The sequence below is a fragment of the Alosa sapidissima genome, chromosome 6 (assembly GCF_018492685.1).
Source record: "Alosa sapidissima isolate fAloSap1 chromosome 6, fAloSap1.pri, whole genome shotgun sequence".
Taxonomy (NCBI): Eukaryota; Metazoa; Chordata; class Actinopteri; order Clupeiformes; family Clupeidae; genus Alosa; species Alosa sapidissima.
The window spans coordinates 9,828,188-9,845,445 of NC_055962.1; the positions used below are offsets into that span (position 1 = coordinate 9,828,188).

At 46.1% G+C, this 17,258-nt stretch overlaps 1 protein-coding gene across 2 annotated transcripts in view; it reads right to left on the bottom strand.

Annotated features, from left to right (window-relative positions):
* The window catches only part of otofa (otoferlin a), a 129,959-nt gene that overhangs the window by 67,265 nt on the left and 45,436 nt on the right, over window positions 1-17,258 (bottom strand). For both annotated transcript variants that reach the window (XM_042094384.1, XM_042094385.1), the window contains exons 4-5: window positions 9,274-9,373; window positions 7,928-8,130 (exon numbers count right to left, since the gene is read on the bottom strand). In XM_042094384.1, coding sequence (XP_041950318.1) covers window positions 7,928-8,130; window positions 9,274-9,373 — 303 coding nt within the window. The remainder of the gene's footprint in view (window positions 1-7,927; window positions 8,131-9,273; window positions 9,374-17,258) is intronic.

The window sequence follows — 17,258 nt, forward strand, 5'->3', positions numbered from 1 at the left end:
GCATTTCTGTGTGCATTTGTTAGGGAAGTTAGGTGCAGAATGAATAGAAAAGCAAACTTAAACTTGAACTAAAGAAACACTGACAGGCGTGCCCTGTTCCTCTTCCGCTGAGAGAAATGTCTTATTACAAAAACAGGAACAGATACATTGGGGTTTCAATATGTATATTATATCATCAGTCATTTCACACAATTGCACACACACACACAAACACACACACACACACACACACACACACACACACACACACACACACACACACACACACAAACACACACACACACACACACACACACACACACACACACAGTAGCATGACACATGACCCAAAACCTGGTTGGACAACCTGTCACCCTCTCAATGTCAGGTTGTCATTAAGACCACTGATGCTTCACAGATGCTTCACACACACACACACACACACACACACACACACACACACACACACACACACACACACACACACACACACACAAAGACACACACACAAAGACACACACACACACCAAGCGCATGATCAGGAATAACATTGCAGACCACCTGCACTGCACCACTTACATATGTGTGTGTGTGTGTGTGTGTGTGTGAGAGAGAGAGAGAGAAAGAGAGAGCAAGAGAAACAGACAGAAAGAAAGAGGGAGTGTTTCTGATGTAAGGTGAGGTAGAATATTTCATTTTATTTTCCCAGAGGAAAATCAGCTCTGGGAATAGAAGACTACAGAGGGGGCTCCTCTGTCCTCGTTATAGGGGTGCTCACTCACTGACCACCTCTATAATGCATGACCACAAAGCTCTGCTCTGCTCTCGTCCCCTCTCATCATCTCTCTAGAGGTCTCTTCTGCTCCGTTCCGTTCTGTTGGGTTCCGTTCTTTTCTGTTCTGCCCCCCTCTCGCCCCCTCTCCTCATCTCTCTACTGTTCTCCTCTGCTCTGCTCTGTTCTGTTCGGTTCTGTTGGGGTCCGTTCTTTTCTTTCCTGTGCTATTCTGCTCTGGAGGTTCTGTGTCATTTCACATTCCTGTGGAATTCAGAATGTGCTGCAGGACATCCAGAGGGATTGTGGAATGGCCACAGACACCTCATCATTCCAAACAGAGGGGCATCCTGGGACTTGAGCGGAGTACTGTTATTTATGTATGTATGGTAATGGTGCTCACTGGCACCACTGAGAAGGAGAGGGAGAGAAGCACATTAAAAATACAGCTCACAGCCCGAGTGACCTACATATCATCAGAAGAATTCACACACACACACACACACACAGAGAGTGTGAGAGTGTGTGTGCTTGTGTGTGTGTGTGTGTGTGTGTGGGGGGGGGGGGGGGGGGTGGGGTTGAGAGCTTTGGGTCTGTGAATGATTAAAGGGGTATGAGAGAAATCAGAACACACACATACACACACACACACACACACACACACAGACACACACACACACACATACACACAGACACACACACACACAGACACACACAGACACACACACACACACAGACACGTATACGGGATATCCAGCATCTGTATGTATCCTACACATACAAACACATACATACAGTACATACACACACACACAAACATACACTCTGACCCAGATTACACAATAACACACACTAACACATCGCTCTGAACCTGATTACTGTACACAATAACAGCAGCTACATTTACTCTGGAGTGATACTGTGATTAACCTGTGTACTGTGATAGAAAATGATGGAAAACAGGAAATGACATCAGACACACTCGGCCCTGAGTACACCACAGTACAGAGACACACAGCACAATCTGCCACTGCAAAGCATAAAGTGGAGACAACATCATTCATAGCCAAAGCACCTCAACAAGTTGGAGACAGGAGATGGAGCTGGGTTAGCATGCAGTAGCCAGAAAAGTTGTTGGTTCAATTCCCGGTTGCCGCCGTTGTGCCCTTGACCAAGGTACTTAACCCTGAGTTACTCTGGGGAGAATGGGCCTTGTAATAAATTACATATGTAGGTCACTTTGGATAAAAGCATCAGCCAAAAGGAATAAGTTTAAAAAAATAACGTGAATATAGGCTGCAAGACACAAACCTCACATCACAGCAAGACATGAAAGAACTGATTTATGCAAAGAAAAGGAGGACTGAGATTTGCCCTGAAAAAAAAACTGAAACAAAGTCAGTCAACTAAATCCACTGTCAGGTTATTACTACTGCATTACCACTGGCAGGTTGTTACTACTGCATTACCACTGTCAGGTTATTACTACTGCATTACCACTGTCAGGTTGTTACTACTGCATTACCACTGCCAGGTTATTACTACTGCATTACCAAATATCCTCTATAAACCGCCTGTGCTATTACATCTAGGTTACCACATAAAACTTACTTTTGATGAAATAAACAAGGTATATTTGACCAGGCCCGGTGACATTTAAGAGACAACACAAAGCCCACTTTGTAAATGCAACTGTTAATGTAGGCTACTGTAAACGTACACACACACACACACACACACACACACACACAGACAGACACACAGACACAGACACACACACACAAAGCAGGTCCTTGTACCAGCTGCAGGCTCTCATCTCTGTCCAGCAGGTGGAGAGGAATCTTGTGTAAATTAGGTTCCTGGTGAGGTTGAATAGAACAAAGGCAGCACTGGGTCTGTCTGATTAATTTATGAGCTTTTACACATTTAAATACACAACAACAGATATATCCTGCAGAGGCTCCGAACACACAGTATCTAACATGCTAGAAGCCCATGGGGTTTTCTCTCACACACACACACACACACACACAGACACACACACACACACACACACAGACAGACACACAGACACACAGACACACACACATACACACACACACACACACACACACACACACACACACAATGCTGGACCAACACTACACCACACTATAAGCATATCGGAGCAAATGAGAGCAAAGAGGTACTCCTGCTGTGAAACTGGGAGGGCAGGGGGCACCATACCGACCACAAGACCACCACCACACCACAACAAAACAAGCCTAGAAGCTAGATGCCTAAGATAACAACAGAAAACAGATATATCGCTAAGGAACAAGGACTGCTTTGTAAGCAGATGGCCTGGGTTAGATTCCCCAAACCTGTGAGTGTTTGTAAGTTGCTTTGAAAAAAAAGATGTCAGCTAAATACCTTAGTATAATTTAGACCTGTTCTGCACATTAAATGTTTCACATTACATAAAAAGAGTCTCTGTCGAATGAATACATCTTATGAATATCCCATGATCTCATAAATAAAGACTTGTCACTGGGATATGTGCGCTACACCCTGCACTAACCGAGTTTGAGACCTATTTATCACAACTAAATTATTATTTTGTGCATATCTGTCTGTATTGTAGTGTGTTGTGTCTATTGTTGTGTGGTATGTGATCCTGTCTACAATCAAATTGCCCATATGGGACAAAGAAATAAATTGAACTTGAACTTGAACTTTGCGACGCTTCTGAAATGCCCTGTAACAAATAACTCCAATTTATAGATAAACAAATACACACCTGTTTCAATTGAAAGATAAATGGGCCTTTTTTGCATTTTGCGATTGTGACTGCGTGAATGGGATTTTAAAAGCAAGGCTGCGACCTCTCAGTCATAAATCATAAAAGCATTGTTGTGGTCTGAGAACAAGCAGAAGAAGCGTTCTGCTTTATTCATCCTGTGCACGTAGAGAAAGGGAGCAATACATCATTTTTGGACTCTACACACACACACACACACACACACACACACACACATACACACACACACACACACACACACACACACACACACACACACACACACACACACAGACAGACACACAGACACACACACACAAAGCAGGTCCTTGTACCAAGCTGCAGGCTCTCACCTCTGTCCAGCAGGTGGAGAGGAATCTTGTGTAAATTAGGTTCCTGGTGAGGTTGAATAGAACAAAGGCAGCACTGGGTCTGTCTGATTAATTTATGAGCTTTTACACATTTAAATACACAACAACAGATATATCCTGCAGAGGCTCCGAACATACAGTATCTAACATGCTAGAAGCCCATGGGGTTTTCTCTCACACACACACACACAGACACACACACACACACACACACACACAGACAGACACACAGACACAGACACACAGACACACACACACACACACACACACACACACACACACAATGCTGGTGTTCACACTCATTATTTATGTACTAAATGACCAACACTACACCACACTATAAGCATATCGGAGCAAATGAGAGCAAAGAGGTGCTCCTGCTGTGAAACTGGGAGGGCAGGGGGCACCATACCGACCACAAGACCACCACCACACCACAACAAAACAAGCCTAGAAGCTAGATGCCTAAGATAACAACAGAAAACAGATATATCGCTAAGGAACAAGGACTGCTTTGTAAGCAGATGGCCTGGGTTAGATTCCCCAAACCTGTGAGTGTTTGTAAGTCGCTTTGAAAAAAAAGATGTCAGCTATACCTTAGTATAATTTAGACCTGTTCTGCACATTAAGTGTTTCACATTACATAAAAAGAGTCTCTGTTGAATGAATACATCTTGTGAATATCCCATGATCTCATAAATAAAGACTTGTCACTGGGATATGTGCGCTACACCCTGCACTAACCGAGTTTGAGACCTATTTATCACAACTAAATTATTATTTTGTGCATATCTGTCTGTATTGTAGTGTGTTGTGTCTATTGTTGTGTGGTATGTGATCCTGTCTACAATCAAATTGCCCATATGGGACAAAGAAATAAATTGAACTTGAACTTGAACTTTGCGACACTTCTGAAATGCCCTGTAACAAATAACTCCAATTTATAGATAAACAAATACACACCTGTTTCAATTGAAAGATAAATGGGCCTTTTTTGCATTTTGCGATTGTGACTGCGTGAATGGGATTTTAAAAGCAAGGCTGCGACCTCTCAGTCATAAATCATAAAAGCATTGTTGTGGTCTGAGAACAAGCAGAAGAAGCGTTCTGCTTTATTCATCCTGTAGAGAAAGGGAGCAATACATCATTTTTGGACTCTACACACACACACACACACACACACACACACACACACACACACACACACACACACACACACACATAGAAAGAGAGGCAAAAAGAGAGAGAGAGGGAGAGAGAGAGACAAACAGAGAGAGAAAGAGATAGAAAAAGTGAGGCAAAGAGAGAGTAAGAGAGAGAGAGAATGCAATATGAAAATGGGGTGTATTGTGTCAGTTGTCTATGTTCTGTTGAGTTTGTATTAGACCCTTTTTGGGGTGAGGTCTAAAGCAGTTGTGCTGTTACTCTGTGTTGCTGTGATTTCTCATTACCTTAACAGCACTTCTATAAAACCCCATAGAAACCATCTCCCTAACAGCCTATCAGCTGACTTTCAGCCATAAGTCACAGCAGCTCCCTCAGCCTCCTCCGTGCTCATTACTGACTGGGTGTCTCTAGAACCACTCATCATCATAACCAACACAAACCAACACCATCTTCCTGCTGCTAAAGAACCATTCTCTCATAACGCTCATCATTAGTGTTAGTGTGTAATGATACCAAAATTATTACGTTGATAATAATAACTATCTCGATGCCAAAGTATCCCGATACCAATACTGAAACGAAACCTTGCCAGTAACCTTAAACATTGGTGATACAGCTAATAGAATAGGCCTAGATGACTGATCATGGCACTAACATTCTTAATAAAAAAAAACATAACAAATATGGCTTTTATTAAAAATCTGATTAAAACGCCATTCTTAAGGTTTCAGGCTATCACAATACCTTTTGCGGACACTCTCCATGATGACAGTGGCAACAGAATGAGGTATGACAGGTAGAGGTTCATTTTATCTTGGACGACTGTGACAATACCAACATGGAAAGACTAGTGTGTGTGTGTGTGTGTGTGTGTGCTCCTCTCTGTCTGTCTATCTCTCTCATGTGAAACTGGAGCAGAGGTGAAAAGTGAGGGGTTACGTTGTGCAAGCAGCAGCAGCCAGGGTCCATTCCGACCCACGTTTCCATTCCGACCTGTGGTCATTTGCCTGAATTAAAAGCAAAAGCCCCCATTTCCCCATAATAATAATAATAATAATAATAATAAGGCTGATAAGCTCAGGGTAATTACCCTGCAGACTGAGGATTACATTTAAAGCCCATTCCATGACATCCATCAGAAACCATAAACATGAAGTGGGTAATTTTCCCACTTCACCGTCACCCTTCCACACAACCCCAACATCAGAGATGCACACACAGACACATACACACACTAACACACACTAACACACACACACACACACACACACACACACACACACACACACACACACACACACATACACACACAAACACAAACACAGAGAGATATGTATGTAGACGCAGGAAAGTAGGTATTGTGTTTTTATACAGAAGCATGATGAAAACACACACACACACACACACACAGATAAGTCGGCTGTGTGCTTGTGAACACACTGCAGAGGTGTGAGGGGGAAAAGCTGCTTCATTTAGTGCTACCTGAATGGAATGTGGTGGGTGGGTGGGTAGTGATGTGCAGCCAGGCGCAACCCAAACACCACATCCTTGATACACTAATTATACACAGAGGTGGATTGCATAATCACACACACACACACACACACACACACACACATGAATAGACACACAGACACACACACAGACACACACACGGTATACACTCATGTACGTACATACTCATACAATCTCATGCACAAAGAGTACATACAATCTCATGCACAAAGTACAGACATACTCACATAAAAGATAAATCTCTCTCTCTATCACTCTCTCTCTCTCTGACACACACACAAACATACACACATTGACACACACATACCCACACACACACTGAGCCGGATGAGGAGGAGAGTAAGCAGTAGAATTCGCTCTGAGATGATGAGGACTAGAGCAGCAGATGAATAAATCAGGGAGCCTGATGGCCATTACTGTCTGTTCCTCACATTTAAATCACCTCTAATGGGGTCTTCAGCAGACATCAAACACATCAGCACACACACACACACACACACACACACACATACACACACATGTGTGTGTGTGTGTGTGTGTGTGTGTGTGTGTGTGTGTGTGTTTTTGCGCATGTGCACTTCCGTATATGCATGTGTGCAGTGTGCATGTGCATGTGTGTGTATGTGTGGCTGTGTATTAGCTGGTGCACTGAAGCAGAGGACTTCAGTGTAAATCAATATGACTCCCCATACACCCAGACCTCAGCACTAAATACACCCACCACCACACACTCCTCATTTCTCTGCTCTCAACAGTTACTCATCTGAGCTCAGCAAATGAAACTCAGCCGTGGTGTCCAGTGCGGACTGATAAGAGATGAGCACGAGAGAGCTTTATTACAGTCTTCCCGTAATAGTTCTAGTTCTTCCCGTAATAGTTCTAGTTCTTCAATCAAAGAGGACCAATGAGGCCCAGACATTTCCCAGAAATGATGTCAGGATCTTAAAGAGAGGGTGTATACCTTCAGTTATCATCATCTGATTCATTATCACCATCATCATCATCATCACCAGCAGCATCAGCACCAGCACCAGCATCATCATCACCATCATCATCCTGATAATACTGATCATCATCATCATTATCATCATCATCATCCTCATCATCATTATCATCCTGATCATCATCATCATTATCATCATCATCATCATCATTATCATCATCATCATCATCAGCATCATCATTATCATCATCATCATCATCCTCATCATCATCATCATCAGCATCATCATTATCATCATAGTCATTGTTGTCATCATTTTCATCATCTGTGTGACAGTTCTGATGGCTCTGATGATGGTGATGATGCAAAGGGAAACTAAAGCATAGAGGTCAAGTACTCACTTCCTGAATGTGGGGATGGAGTTCTGGAGAGACCGTCGTCCCGGTGACACCCCTGAACTCTGGCTGTGGCCGGAGAGAAGGCTTTCTGTCTCAAACTGGAATATCCCCTCGGATTCATCCGGAATGTCCAGGAACTCGCCGTCACTCCACACTTTCACACTCATGTCCATCGTCTGGTATCTGATCTCTATGGAAACGGCCGTCTGAGATGATAACAAAATGGAAACAGCAAAGAGAGTAAAACAAAGTTCTTCAACCAAGAAGAGGAAGAGAAAAAAGAGGAGTGATGAAAAAGAGGGAGAAGAAAGTAGGGGAAAAGGAAGAGGAGAAAAAGTAGTGTGTGTGTGTGTATGTTTATGTTTGTGTGTGCATGTGTATGTCTGTGTGTGTGTGTGTATGCGTGTGTGTGTGTGTGGGTGGGTCTTTGTGTGTGTGTGTGCACACGTGTGTGTGTGTGCGCGTGTGTGTGTGTTTGGGAAGGGGGTGGCATGGCTCTGAAATAAGCCCTCTAATGCCTGGAGCTTAGACATTTTAACTCAGACATTCAGTTAATTTTCAGTGACACAGGAGAACAGGGAGGCCATGGATTAACCCTAACTTCTGCGTTACTATGACAACCAACTTGTCCTCATTTTTTGTTGTAAATAAAAATGGTAAATTATTACATATTACATATTATGTGTGTGTGTGTGTGTGTGTGTGTGTGTGTGTGTGTGTGTGTGTGTGTGTGTGTTTGTGTTTGTGTGTGTGTGTGTGGGAGTGTGAGTGTGTATGTGTGTGTGTATAAGAATAGGCGGGTGGGCGAATATATGATATATGGACGTAGAAGAAAGAGTATATGTGTATGTGTTGGAAGAGCTGGCGCGAGAGAGAGAGAGAGAGAGAGAGAGAGAGAGAGAGAGAGAGAGAGAGAGAGAGAGAGAGAGAGAGAGAGAGAGAGAGCGAGCATGTGTGTATGCGGCCAAAGCTAATAAAGGCATGGCTATTTTTTCAAAGACAATAAGCTCACTTTGAGAGTGGAAGTGGGACTGGAACATGTGTGTGTGCTACTCACACCTCTGTGGCTGTGTTGTCATTGATCAGTGTACCCAACACCTCCAGCTGTCCCTCCTCCAGTGTCCAGTGTGTGTGTATATGTGTGTGTGTGTGTGTGTGTGTGTGTGTGTGCATGCATCTGTGTTTGTGTGTGTGTGTTTGTGTGTCTGTGTTTGTGTGTCTGTGTATCTGTGTGTGTGCGTGCGTGCGTGTGTGTATGTGTGTGTGTGTGTGTGTGTGTGTGTGTGTGTGCGCGCATGTGTGTGTGTGTGCGCATGTGTGTGTGTGTGTGTTTGGAGTGTTACTCCCACCTGTATGGCTGTGTTGTTGTCATCGATCAGTGTGTCCGACACCTCCAGCTGTCCCTCTTCCACCACCTTCTGAAGAACCATCCGGAAGGTTCCTATAAACCTGCCAATACACACACACACACACACACACACACACACACACACACACACACACACACACACACACACACACACACACACACACACACACTGATATATCAGATATATCAAACATATCAAATACCATAGGTCAGTTAACACTCTCAAGTTCAACACATGAAATGCACTGAGGTTCCTGTAATAACTTTGACCAGTCTACATCAATCACATATATGTGACATATAATTTACAAATATTTTAGTAATCTGTGACTACAGGTCTCTCTGAGAATATCATTTATAGAGATCAATTATTAATCTAATGTAATATAATCAGAAAGGTGAGCATGTTTGTGTTCCCTTGAGTGTGTGTGCATACATGCATGTATGAGTGTATGTGTGTGTGTGTGTGTGTGTGTGCATGCATATGTGTTTGTGTGTGTGTTTGTGTGTGTGTGTTTGTGTGTCTGTGTTTGTGTGTCTGTGTATCAGGGTTTGGAGTGGGGTCAGATTGGCCTGATCTAAACGATCTGTGTAGCAGCAATAACATACAGCTAAATTGGATACGCACAACAGTGGACAGGTAAACGTCAGCGAGGAGCTAATCATGGACTTAAATGTGCATGCTGAAGTGACTCTACACCATGACGAAACCAGCAAAAAGCTGAACAGCCGGACATGCAGGTATGAGATCCTCCAACACTTCCACTCTCAGCAGCGCAATCAGTGGGTGAACCTGCGCCTCCAAGGTAAACTTGCATGCCTACAGTGCGCGGACCGGACAGTTTCACATTCGGCACTACATAACCCATCTGTTAATGCAGGCATTCAACAATTTGTCATTAAAGCTAGGTTGCAAACACTCCCCACTCAGTATAACCTCTCCCTATGGTATCCACAACATCATGAACCATTCTGCCTTTTACACAACGACAGCACAATAGAATCGACCGCGCACATAATGAACGGTTGCCCAGCATATAAAGCACTCTACATAGCCCGACACGATCGCATTGTCGATATTACAACCAACGAACTACGCAGAGTATATGGACAAAGTGTAATACACACAAACAAAAAAATACAACTGAACTGGTTCACACACTTGAATGACAACTCTCTAGAAAGTGTTCTCAGAGACTCTCCAAACACTCCAGACATTGTTGTTGTTGATGATCTTTTAAAAACTATTGTGATTCTGGAAGTGGGTTGTTGTTTTGACATGTACATTGACCTGTGTTTCTCAGAAAATGTTAAAATACCAGCCATTAACTCCTGCTCTTTCAGTAGGTGGTTATAGCACAAAAAAATGGTTATACTTATTTATGGTAGCCTTGGACATGTTCATAGACTCTGTGTTAGAGGATTGCAAATTGCTGGACTTAACAAGACAAAATCTAAGCAAATAGCCAAATACTGCTCTGTGTCAGCCATCATAGGCAGTCTGCATGTATGGAGAAGGCGGTGCCATCTCTACCCCTGATATGTATTTATCCTGATTTACCTGTAAAGCTGTAAGCACTTGCACAGTGTTTGTGTTGCTGTGTGAGACACAAATGGGCTCTTTATTAATATTTGGAATGCTGTGTTGTTGTAATCAGTATTGGTCATCCCAAATAAATGAATTAAATGTGTGTGTGTGTGTGTGTGTGTGTGTGTGTGTGAGAGAGAGAGAGATGTTTTTTTCCCTTTCTGCTTAGATGCATCTTGAGTGTCATGTGTCAGGGGTTTATCATATCTCTGCGTGTGTATTAGATACTACTGATACTACCATTAATTTTTAATTGTTGATCTCCAAATGTCTGAATACGTTTTTGCTGGCCATACACACACACACACACACACACTGTGAGAGAGAGGCTTTGCAACCCCCAACTCACATTTAAGGGATGGGCGTGTCCAGAAAACTCCAGTGGTTGAAGGGTTGGCAGACAACAAATAGCTCTCGAGTTTTAAGTGATAAAGGTGCAGGTTTATTTACAGTGCGCAGGTGCAATATATGAAATAACAAACAAACAGAAATACTTTGGAAAAGAAAAGAAAACTGGCCATCATAGGCATTACAAACTCACACATTCAGCCTCGCAGCAAGCTGACGCAGTACTCTGCCATTCCAAACTACCTCTCCTTCCACTCTCTCTTTCTCCCTTAAATAGGCCTACCAATCAAAAGTGAATTGGTAGAGCTCACTATCCAACCGGGTGTAATAGATGAGGAATAACTATGGACCTTTTCCATACACATACATAACATATGACACAACACATAATTTTACCATACAAAGTACATAAATGGCCACACATATACTTTACATACAGACAGGTACTTTACATGCAACAATCAGAACAAATAATAAACTAATTAAACACACGCCAACTCACCACCCCCGCGCCAAACAACCCACTTTCCACTGTCCCGGGACAGTGAATAAGGAACTGGCTCCAATGCGGTTCGTGTTTCCCCAGGGGACCAGTATTCGGACGTACCCAGCAGAATGTTGGCAAACAAGATGCGTGAGTGTTGTGTATGTTTCAAAAGTGAGTTTATTGCTACTACGGAATGAACAATGGAGCTGAATCAGTGGGTACCTCACTGTTCGCTATGTATGTTGATAAATAAATGTAGCAGACTGAACTGACATGCATTGTGGTTGTTTTAAATGTAATGTTTGTAGCGGTCGCTAGCACGGTAGGCTTTGAAACGCCGCGGGTCGGTGTATGTGATGCACGTCGGGAACTGTATGCGTTTATCAGTGTATATGCTATGTGGGAGCTGCGTGTAGGGAATTAAGGCTCACTAACGGTGAGACCCGTGAAAGCGAGACCTTCGCTTTTCACATTTCCTCCCCCCTCGGAAGGCTCGTCACTAGGGTGACGAGACAGGAAGTCTGCAACAGGGTTCTGTTTCCCTGCCCTGTACTGAACCTGAAATCTGAATGGCTGCATGGACAAAAACCATCGGGTTATGCGTGCATTTGAGTCTTTCATTTTTCCCAACCACTGCAATGCCCTATGGTCAGTTTCAAGTATAAAGTCTCTACCCAACAGGTAATACTTAAAAGTGTCCAAGGCCCATTTCACTGCCAGGCACTCCAGCTCCACCACAGAGTACCTGGTCTCACGGGGAAAGAGCTTACGGCTTATGTAAGCCACAGGCTTTTGCTGCTCCGCCTCCCCCTGTAGAAGAACCGCCCCCAGTCCGACTCCAGAGGCATCCGTCTGCACAGTAAACTGTCTCTCAAAGTCCGGACTCTGCAGCACGGGCTCACTGAGCAATGTCCTTTTTAAGTCCTGGAAAGCCCGTTCATGCACCTCCTCCCAACGGACCTGTACAGCACCCGCCTTCCGGGTCAGATCGGTGAGAGGTGCTGCTCGGGTAGCAAAGTTCGGGATGAACTCCTGTACCACCCGGCAAGCCCCAAGAACGACCTTATGTCCTTTTTGGTCTGGGGTCGCGGACAGTCCCGGACAGCTTCGACCTTATCCTTTTGAGGCCTTATCACCCCACCTCCAAGAATGTGTCCAAGATACCTGACCTCCTGTTGAGCCAGGGCACATTTTTTTGGCTGGATTGTCAGCCCTGCATTGTGAATGCGCCGCAGCACCTCTGCCAAATGTTCCAGGTGCTCCTGCCAGGTGGCGCTATACACAACTATGTCGTCCAGATATGCCGCTGCAAAGGTACCAGTGCCCTCCAAGACCTGGTCCATTAGTCTTTGGAAGGTGGCTGGCGCCCCCTGCAGGCCAAAAGGCATAACCTTAAACTGGTACAGGCCTTGTGGGGTACGGAAGGCAGTGTATGGCTTAGCTCCCTCAGCCAACGGGACCTGCCAATAACCCTTACAAAGGTCCAAGGTAGAGATGAAGTGAGCCCTTCCAAGGCGCTCTATGAGGTCCTCAAGCCTCGGCATTGGGTACGCATCAAAATTTGACTGAGCATTGACCTGCCTGAAGTCAATGCAAAACCGAATGCTCCCATCTTTCTTTGGCACTAGGACTACTGGGCTGCTCCACCCACTGTAGGAGCGCTCAATGACCCCAAGCTGCTTCATCACCTCCAACTCCTCCTGGAGTGCAGGCAACAAGCGCTCAGGGATTCTGTACATCCTCTGTCTCACCGGCCGGGAGTCTTTCAAGAGGATGTCATGCTCCACCACCGAGGTACACCCCGGCTGCTCAGAAAACAGGCCCTCAGGCATGATGGCCTGCAATTCCAACACCTGCTCAGCAGTCAGGTGTGAGAGGTCCAACTCAGTGGCGGCGACACCCGAAGGGAAAAACTGCTCCGGAGTTTCCTCCTCCTCCACCACTGCTTGCACCATCAGCTGGTGGCTGAGCGGCAACTCCCGTTCATGCCACTCCTTGAGGAGATTGACGTGGAAGACTTGCTTTGTCTTCCGCCTCTCTGGCATCTCCAACTCGTAGGTCACCGGCCCCAGCTGACGTGTAATCCGATAGGGCCCCTGCCATCGGGCCAGAAGCTTGTTCTCCGACGTTGGCAAAAGCAAAAGAACCTGCTGTCCTGTCTTGAAGGTCCTCTGCCTTGCTGACTTGTCGTACCAGCGAGCTTGGGTCTGCTGGGCCTGCTGCATGTTCTCCTCCACAAGACTTGCCATCTCCTCCATTTTGTCCCGCATTCTGAGGACATAGGTGAGCAAGCTGTGGGTCTCGGCAGGCCTTGGCCTCACCCAGGCCTCCCGCAGTAAATCCAGAGGGCCCCTCACCTGGCGCCCGTACAAGAGTTCAAAGGGCGAGAACCCAGTAGAGGCTTGGGGCACCTCCCTGTAGGCGAAGAGGAGGTATGGAAGCCATTGGTCCCAGTCTTTGCCGTTGGCTGCAACAAATTTCCTCAGCATACTCTTCAACGTCCGGTTATACCTCTCCACCAGCCCATCAGTCTGAGGGTGGTAGGGAGTGGTCCGTATTCCCCTTATCCCCAGTAGACTGTACACTTGTCTGAGTGTTTTGGATAGGAATGCCGTGCCCTGGTCTGTGATGATCTCCTCTGGAATGCCTACCCTAGAGATCAACTGAAGCAAGACACGGGCAATCGCCCCAGCTGTGATCTTGCGCAAGGGGAAAGCTTCGGGGTATCGGGTAGCATAATCACACACAACCAGGATGAATCTGTGACCTGACTGCGTTCTCTCCAAGGGCCCTACTATGTCCATCGCTATTCGGCTGAATGGAATTCCAATAATGGGAAGTGATTGCAGAGGGGAAGGCTTAACCTTATGGCTGCTGGTTAGCTGACAGGTGGGACAAGATTTACAGTACTTTTGTACCTCACTGTATAGCCCTGGCCAATAGAACCGCCCAGCTATTCTCTCCAGGGTTTTAACATTACCCAGGTGTCCTGCCCATGGGATATCATGGCCTAAGGCCAGCACCTTGTCTCTGAGACCTTTTGGGACTACCAGCTGCTCAACACCGCCCCCTTCAGGTTGGTGGTACAATAGGCCCGCCCGGATAAAATAGTGTTCCCCAGATAAAGCTGTGGCTAGACCTGTCTTCTTGCCCTCTACCTCTGTCACTTTACTGAAAGGCTCAGTTAAAGACTCATCGTCTTTCTGCAGATCACCAAAGTTACTGGGAAGCTCTGACCAGTCTTTTCCTGTAACCTCTGGAACTGGTCCCTGCTCTCCCATCTTCTGCACTGTTCCCTGCAGTTTTTCTTGTCGCCTCTGTCTGCGACTCTTATGCACCTTGACACACTCAGGGGGGCTAATGTCAGCATGGCTATATGGCATGTCTAGTAGTGTTGTCATATCAGGAGTCTTCTCTGCCTCAGCCTGTGCTTGGGACCGTGTTACCACCATGCTAACTGGCTTGGAGGAATGCACCAGCTCCGGTAGTATCAGCACATCCTGCCCCAACACTACAGGATGGCTTAACCCCTTCACCACACCAGCCGTTAGACAATAGGCCTGTCCTCTGACCTCAAGATAAATCTCTGCCACAGGATAAACATGCTCGTCTCCATTGACACAGCAAACCCTTAGTTGCCCATTCCCCAGCTCATCTGACCTCTCTATCAGATGAGGCTGAACTAAGGTCTGTGTGCTGCCTGTGTCTAGGAGTGCCACTGTAGCTCGGCCATTCACCCTAACTGGGTAGTTTGGACTCTTCCAACATACTGTCCAGCTTCCTTACCAGGTCTAGGTACACTGCACATGCTTGCTCCCTTGGCTTTTCGGACGGGGCAGTCCCTAATCATGTGCCCTGCCTGATTACAAAAGTGACATATGACACTGGCTCTATTCAGGGGGGTTGTATGTGCTGGGGCCTGTCTAGGCTGTGAAGTGGAGGGAGCGGGGTAGGTTTGCCTAGGATGTGTGGTAGAGGGGGAAATGTAGGTCTGTGTGTCAGGTGTCCTACCCTGCCCAAAACCCTTAGGACCAACTCCCCCACTGTATCCCCCAGACTTACCTCCGGCTGCAGGCCGGCTAAAGCTCTGGAACCAGAAGGTCTTTGGTCCTCGACGAGCACCCTGGAATGCCTCCACGAGCTCTGCAGCTTTCTGGCCTGTAGTCGGGTTGTGCTCCTTCACCCAAACACGCACCTCCGGAACCAGGGAACGCAGGTACTGCTCCAGGATGAAGATTTCTCCTATCTCCTCCCCAGTCTTCCCTGCTGGTTTAATCCACTTTCGATAGAGGTCCTTCAGGCGATTGTATAACTCCCTAGGGGTCTCCCCTGGTCGGACTTCGGGATCTCGGAACCGTTGCCTGTAGATCTCCTCGTTGATCTCATACTTTGCTAGTATGGCCTCCTTAACATTACCATAGTCCATGGCCTCTACCATGTCCATAGCCACATAAGCAGCCCGAGCCCGCCCTGTGAGATAAGGCACCAGGTACACGGCCCAGTCGGCTCTCGGCCACCTATAGGCCATGGCCAGTCTCTCAAAGGTGGTGAGATATTGTTCAATGTCATCTCCTTCCTCTAGCCTAGGCACTGCTGCCCTGGTCCAAGCTGCTGGAGTCGGTGCGGCTGGGATGGGTGCTGGATACTGTGGGGCTGCTGGAGGTGCCACTGGAATCTGTGGATCTGCTGGTGGGAACCAAGCATTGTCTGGCACCGGCTGCCTATGTCCATCATCGTCGCCCCTCCGTTCAGCCTCCAGCTCGTCTCTAAAGCTGTTCAGCTGGACTTGGACACTCCGCCACCTCTGCTCCTGCTTGAAGGCCTCGCGCTCCTGGGTCTGTAGGGACTTTGTGATGAGCTTATACAAAGAACCTAGGTCAAACGCCTCTGGTCCTCCTTCTGCTCCCTTCCCAGCTCCTGGCTCTCCTCCTTCGGTTCCGTCCTCACCATCATCACCGGATGGCTTCTCTTGCAGGCCCTCCTGGGCCAGCCGTCTGAACGACATTGCCTGCCTCGTCAGGTATCGTCTCTGGACTCCCTTCTTCTTCAGCTTCCCGGAGGGCGCCACTATCCCACCACTGCCACCAATTGTGAGAGAGAGGCTTTGCAACCCCCAACTCACATTTAAGGGATGGGCGTGTCCAGAAAACTCCAGTGGTTGAAGGGTTGGCAGACAACAAATAGCTCTCGAGTTTTAAGTGATAAAGGTGCAGGTTTATTTACAGTGCGCAGGTGCAATATATGAAATAACAAACAAACAGAAATACTTTGGAAAAGAAAAGAAAACTGGCCATCATAGGCATTACAAACTCACACATTCAGCCTCGCAGCAAGCTGACGCAGTACTCTGCCATTCCAAACTACCTCTCCTTCCACTCTCTCTTTCTCCCTTAAATAGGCCTACCAATCAAAAGTGAATTGGTAGAGCTCACTATCCAACCGGGTGTAATAGATGAGGAATAACTATGGACCTTTTCCATACACATACATAACATATGACACAACACATAATTTTACCATACAAAGTACATAAATGGCCACA